Source organism: Callospermophilus lateralis, chromosome 2 (genome assembly GCF_048772815.1).
Source record: "Callospermophilus lateralis isolate mCalLat2 chromosome 2, mCalLat2.hap1, whole genome shotgun sequence".
In the NCBI taxonomy this organism is placed as follows: Eukaryota; Metazoa; Chordata; class Mammalia; order Rodentia; family Sciuridae; genus Callospermophilus; species Callospermophilus lateralis.
In genome coordinates this window covers 152,508,727-152,515,732 of record NC_135306.1, presented here as the reverse complement: position 1 = coordinate 152,515,732, position 7,006 = coordinate 152,508,727, and the positions used below count along the sequence as shown (strand labels likewise).

Genomic DNA, 7,006 nt, shown 5'->3' with positions numbered 1-7,006 from the left:
AGAACCTGTACCCTCTCCACTTCCTCTAATGCTCTTCCTGACTCCCTTAGGCTAGGTCAGGTCACCACTGGGCTCCGCACCACATCTCGCCATATCCCTGCCCTCTGCAAAAAAACTGCAAGTTCCTGTAGGGTTAATTCTGTGGTCTGGCTCAGAGGAGGCTTTAGGAATATTGTCTTTGGAGGATCTCAAATTCAGAGGGGCCATGAAGATAATAGTCTCCAAAGACAATTTAATTTGATGGAATATTATCCAGCCTATGATTCTGGACTCTATTTCATTTGTATGGTTTTATTTCTCCAAACACTTGACCCATGATTACAAAGCCAGCCTCAGCTTTCCCACTCCGCAGAGACCTGAGTAGAATTACTACTCTGTGGCTCACGCCTAGCCTTCCCTGAAGACAGGTGCTCTGCCAAGGTGCCCTGTGCAATGAGATAAAACTCAATCACTCTGCTATGCTCACCCTGGGCTCCTGCAGGATGTGAGTGTCAGGGCAGCCTGGAACAGCAGCCAAGGGTGAGTACCTGGGGCCTCAATTTCCCAGATGGATGGCTACTACATCTCAGCCTCAGATGGCAGTATCAATGGGAAAGTGCTGGATATAAAACAAAAGGAGAAGAAATACAAAATCAAGGACAATGAGAGAGAGTAGTCCTATCCCAAGAAGAAGGGCTGAAGGAGAATGCCTTCCAAATGTCCTGGAGTTTATAGTTTAGATATAAATTGGAATCCCAGACCATATCTTTGGGGAGAGATGCCCCTCATAGAGTAAATGAATGGATATGTGCAGTTCTCTTCCATTCTCTTCAGAGTGCCATTCTCAGCACTGATTCAGCATCTCATCTACCTTTATTTGGAATTGCATTTATCCAGAGATATTCCTGGTCATGTTCTTCCAGCTGGGATGCCCAAGGTGCCCCTCAGGTGGGAACTCTGTGAACCAAGTTGGGAGACCTTGGCAGTCTTGCCTTTCCTAAGGTCACTTGTTTTTAATATTGTGTATCTTTCCTTTCTTTCTGGCATCTCTGGGTCCACAGCCTTGTTAGTGAAGTTTTTTCCAGGAAATATTCTGTCTTCTGCAAGAATGGAAGATCCAGTTATTTATTTTGAAGTGGATCTGTGGTGTGACCTCTCTATAAGAAAGTAGACTATTTCTGCCAGTTTCTTACCACTCTTCCTATTTTCATCCATAAGCCATAATGTTGTTTGCATCCCTTATATCCATCCTGTTCTTTAAGAGTTAATGACTTTACATTTCACTTTCACTTAAATGAAATTTTCGAAAGAGTGGTGATAAATTTTTGTACAAATCTCCTCATTTGATTCTTTCCACTAATGTTACTTGTTATAGAGTTTTAATGTTACTATATAGAGAGGATGCTATTGATTTTACTAATATTTTACACAAAAAAATTAATTAAAATTATAGAAAGGATAAAATGGATCTTTGTAAACCTGTATGCAAATGCTATAATCATTAGCTCCTCACCACTCTTGTAGTTGTAAGTGTTCCAATTATTTTGAAATTAGTCTGTCACTGTGTCATTCTATAGGTTTAAAATGTTTTAAGATATTATAACATTCAACCTATATTTATTCACATTTCCTTGATTATCCTGTGAAAGTATTTTTCTTTGTTCATTTTTCACTGTTTTACATTTGGTTTGCTCAAAACAAGATCCTAACAAAGTCCACACATCTCACTTGGTTGATATGAGTCAGCTCTCTTTAAATCTATAGGTTTTTCCCTCTTCATTTTAATTTTATTGTCATTTATTTGTGGAAGAAACTGGCATTTTGTCCTCTCAAATTTGTTGGGTTTGTAGTGTGTGTGTGTGTGTGTGTGTGTGTGTGTGTGTGTGTGTGTGTGTTTGTGTTTATTGGTGCATATTATTTATACAGAATGGTGGGTTTCATTGTGGTGTATTTATATATACATTAAAAAAGTGATTTGAACAATTTTATTCCCCAAATCTCCCCTTCCATCCCTACCTCTCTACCTGTGACCCCCTTTCTCTACCCCTAATAGACTCCCTTCTACTTTCCTGGCATCCCATTTTTTTCTCCTGGTTTTTCTTTCTAGTTTTCACATATGAGGAAAAACATAGGATACTTCTCTCTATGTATCTGACTTACTTCACTCAAAACCATGGTTTCCAGATTCATCCATTTTCCTGCGAATGACATAACTTCCTTCTTCTTTATGACTGAATAAAACTCTATTGGATTTTTCTGATTCAATCTGCTAGTAACTTTTAACATTCCTAGTTGTTTGCTCTCTCCTATCTTTTCCACAAACTGGTAGTTAATTTGACTCAGACTTCTTATTTTGCTAAAGTACCCACTTTTATTATTTGTATTAGTTATAATTCTTCTATAAAGAGAAAATTTCCCTCGTCTGTTTTTTGTTTATATCATGTAGCAGTTTGTAGAATAAGAGCAGGCTATTTACCAGTGTTCATAGTATTGAATTCCTAGCATCACTGACCAATGCAGAGTGACTAATGAGTACATATTTAATGTGTTTCATTCCATTGCTCTATTATGACAACATTTTTACTTTTTTATTTGTAAGTAGTTATGACATGACAGCAGAATGCATTACAATTAATTGTACATAAATGGAGAACAACTTCTCATTTCTCTGGTTCTACATGATGTAGAGTCACATCATTCACCCAATAATACACGCACATAGGGTAATAATGTCCATCTCTTTCCACCATCCTTCCCACCTCACACCCCCTCCCTTCCCCTCACTCCCCTAAGCCCAAACAAAAGTTTCTCCATTTTTCCCTAGCCCCACCACCACCCATTATGGATCAGCATCTGCACATCACAGAAAACATTTGGCCTTTGCTTTTTGGGGATTGGCTTATTTCACTTAGCATGATAATCTCCAGTTCCATTCATTTACTAGCAAATGGCATAATTTCATTCTTATTTAAGGCTGAGAAATATTCCATTGTGTATTTATACCACACTTTCTTTATACATTTATCTGTTGAAGGTCATCTAGGTTGGGTTCTATACTTTAGCTATTGTGAATTGAGCTGCTATAGACATTAATGTGGCTGTGTCACTGTAGTATAATAATTTTAAGTCCTTTGGGTATAAACCAAGAGTGAGCTACCTGGGTCAAATGGTGGATCCATTCCAAGTTTTCTAAGGAATCTCTATACCACTTTCCAAAGAGGTTGCACAAATTTTCAGTCCCACCAGCAATGTTCGAGTGTACCTTTTCCCCCACATCATCACCAGCACTTCTAGTTGCTTCTGTTCTTGATAATTACCATTCTGACAGGAGTAAGATGAAGTCTTAGAGTAGTTTTGATTTGCATTTCTCTAATTGCTAGAGATGTTGAACATTTTTTCATCTTTTTGTTGATCAATTGTATATCTTCTTCTGGGGAGTATCTATTCAGTTCCTTAGCCCATTAATTGATTGGGTTATTTGTATTTTTGGTGTTAAGTTTTTTTAGTTCTTTATATATCCTGGAGATTAGTGCTCTATCTGATGTGCATGTGATAAAGATTTTCTCCCATTCTGTAGGCTCTCTCTTCGCATTATTGATTGTTTTCTTTGCTGAGAGGAAGCTTTTAAGTTTGAATTCATCCCATTTATTGATTCTTGATTTTATTTCTTGTGCTTTTGGAGTAGTGTTAAAGACGTCATGTCCTAAGCTGATATAATAAAGATTTGGGCCAATTTTTTTTTCAATTAGATGCAGGGTCTCTGGTCTAATTCCTAGGCTCTTCTTACACTTTGAATTGAGTTTTGTTCAGGGTGAGAGATAGGGTTTTGATTTCATTTTTCTACATATGTATTTCCAGTTTTCCCAGGACCATTTGTTGAAGAGGCTATCCTTTCTCTAATATATGTTGTTTGCATCTTCATCTAGTATGAGAAATACTGTTTTTATATGGGTTAATCTCTGTGTCTTCTATTCTGTACCATTGGTCTACATGTCTATTTTGGTGCCATTACCATGCTGTTTTTGTTACTAGAACCCTGTAGTATAGTTTAAGATCTGGTATTGTGATGCCTCCTGCTTCATTCTTCTTGTTAAGGATTGATTTGGCTATTCTGGGTCTCTTATTTTTCCAAATGAATTTCATGATTGCTTTTTCTATTTCTATGAAGAACGACATTAATATTTTAACAGGGATGGCCTCTTTCACCATTTCTATTCAACCTAGTCCTGGAAACTCTAGGCAGAGTTATTAGACAGAAAAAAAAATCGAAGGGATCTGAATAGGAAAAGAAGAACTCAAACTATCACTATTTGTTGATGACATGATTCTATATTTAGAAGATCAAAAAATTCTACCAGAAAACTTCTAGAGCTAATAAATGAGTTTAGCACAGTAGCAGGATATAAAATCAGCACCCATAAATCAAATGCATTTCTATACATCAGTGATGAATCTCTGGAAGAGAAATTAGGAAAACTACTCCATTTGCAATGACCTCAAAAAATAAAATAAAATATTTGGAAATAAATTTAACAAAAGAGATAAAAGACCTCTTCAATGAAAACTGCAGAACACTAAAGAAAGAAAATGAAGACGACCTTAGAAGATAGGAAGATCTTCCTTGTTCTTGGATAGGCAGAATTAAGGTTGTCAAAATGGCCATACTACCAAAAGCATTTTACAGATTTATTGATGACAAAATTTCAATTAACTTATTTGATTTTAAATACACATCCTTTTTACCTTAGGTTAGTGTTTATTTCCCAATATATGATAAGAATATTTATATAAAGATTTCCTTAATTTTTCAGAAAAATCTTATTAAAAATTGAAATATATTGTCAATTTTTTATACTTAATTCTCTTCAGGAATATATGTTATATTTGTAATTCTACTCTATTCAATGTATCTCATGTTAACTTAAATATTATCATCATTTTGGTATTATTTTGTTTATCCTTAATCATATTCTCCATAAATCTTAGTGTTTTAACTAGTGTGTCATTTTGTAATAAAAATATTTCAACTTCATATTGAATTTTATAAATTATTTTCTTTAGCACACTATATTAATCTTCATTTTCTCTCTTTATTATCAATTCAATTTTACCCCTTAATATAACACATTTTAATTTGGTACATGCTTTCTTTAATTTATTAGAAAAATTACATAGAGAAATTTCTTCTTTCTTTTAATAATGCTTTACCTCAAAAACTTACTTTGACATATTGTTACCTTATTTTGTCTCTTTTAGCTCTTAAAAAAATATGTCCATACAAATTCTATATTGGAACTTCTTTGCTCCTTGCCCATCTTTCTGACTGGACAAATACCACTAGCAATTTTACTATATGTTTCTTAAAATTCTACTAATATATACACAGTCTTCTATCCCATAGCCCAGATGACCAAAGCTTGTTAACCTCTCCATCATTCTGCTCCCACACTACAAAAAAAAATGGTCATTTTTACCATTTCTTCAGAGTAAGCTGATTACATTGCCCAGGTTTGGCATTGACTGTAAACTTCAGTGATCATAATAAAACTTTAGCTAACAGATCTATTATTCTGTCTTTGGCATGTTTTTAAGTATGTGCTAAGATATGTAAGAGTGACTGTTTCCCTTGGGGTTTTTGTTTGTTTGTTTTGTTTTGTTTTTTACTGACCTACCTTCAAGCTATTTTTGATATTCTTCTTTACTTGTTTCTTGTTTGAAATTTAAAAAGCAATCCAGGAAAAGAAAAATAAGTCCCTAATATCTACCCTTTGGATGTCCACATATGTTTGCAGTTTATTTCCATGAAGTCACTACTTGCTATTCAAAATACAGTGTTATTCATTGGGCTCCTAAGAATTAGTTTGCATGTATATAAAGAAAATGTTGCTTTGTTCAATTGTGGAGAGAACTGTATGCCACACAATGATGTGATACTTTGTAGTATTTGGGTTTATAGCACATTTGTATGCGAATTATTTTTGTCAATAACTTATTTTATCTCCTTACATTTCTTCCCAAATTGGAGAGGTCACATCTGTCTGGAGCCCTCAGCTACCTTCCAAGGATGCTCCCTTCCCAGTCCTATGGCAACATCTCCTTCTTTCAGCCACCTGCTTTCCTCATGATTGGCATCCCAGGACTGGAGGACTTTCATGGTTGGATCTCCATCCCCTTCTCCTCCATGTATACTGTGGCACTCACTGGAAACTGCCTCATCCTCCTGGCTGTGAGAAGCACACTCAGCCTGCATCAACCCATGTACTACTTCCTGTCCATGCTGGCCTTTACTGATGTGGGCCTCACCTTGTCCACACTGCCCACAACCCTGGCTGTGCTCTGGTTTGACCATCGGTTCATTGGTTTCGATGCATGTCTGGTCCAGATGTTCTTCCTGCACTCCTTTTCTGTAGTGGAGTCCTCAGTGCTCCTGGCCATGTCATTTGACCGCTTTGTGGCCATCTCTAACCCCTTGCGCTATGCAGCTATCTTCACAAATAATGTCATCATCAGAATTGGGATGGCCATTGTGGCTCGAGCCACTCTGTCCCTCTTCCCAGTCCCTTTCTTGCTAAAAAGACTAAACTTCTGCCCTGGCAAGATCCTTCTGTCCCACTCATTTTGTTTCCATGCAGATGTCATGAAAAGGGCCTGTGATGACATCACTGTCAACATCCTGTATGGGCTCTACGTGGTTCTGTCCACAGTGGGTGTGGACTCCTTGCTTATTGTCCTGTCCTACACCCTTATTCTTCATACAGTGATGGGGCTGGCCTCTCCCAAGGAGCGTGCCCGGGCCCTCAACACTTGTGTCTCTCATATCTTAGCCGTGTTGGTTTTCTACATCCCAGTCATAGGTGTGTCCATGATCCACCGTTTTGGGAGGCACCTTCCCCCCATTGTACATGCTCTTGTTGCCTATGTGTACCTGGTGGTGCCTCCTGTGCTCAACCCCATCATCTACAGTGTCAAGTCCAAGCCCATCCGGGGGGCCATGTTCAGGGTGTTGAGGAAGACAGGCCAGAGATGA

At 37.2% G+C, this 7,006-nt stretch overlaps 1 protein-coding gene across 1 annotated transcript; it reads left to right on the top strand.

Annotated features, from left to right (window-relative positions):
* Positions 1–6,043: 6,043 nt before the first annotated feature.
* On the top strand, positions 6,044–7,006 carry LOC143388451 (olfactory receptor 51I2-like). Its single transcript, XM_076842205.1, has one exon. The coding sequence runs from the start codon at positions 6,044–6,046 to the stop codon at positions 7,004–7,006; it is 963 nt and encodes a 320-aa protein (XP_076698320.1).

What these genes read in the sequence shown, in the direction of transcription:
- LOC143388451 (XM_076842205.1), top strand. Translation starts at nt 6,044, where the DNA reads ATGCTCCCTTCCCAGTCCTATGGCAACATCTCCTTCTTTCAGCCACCT.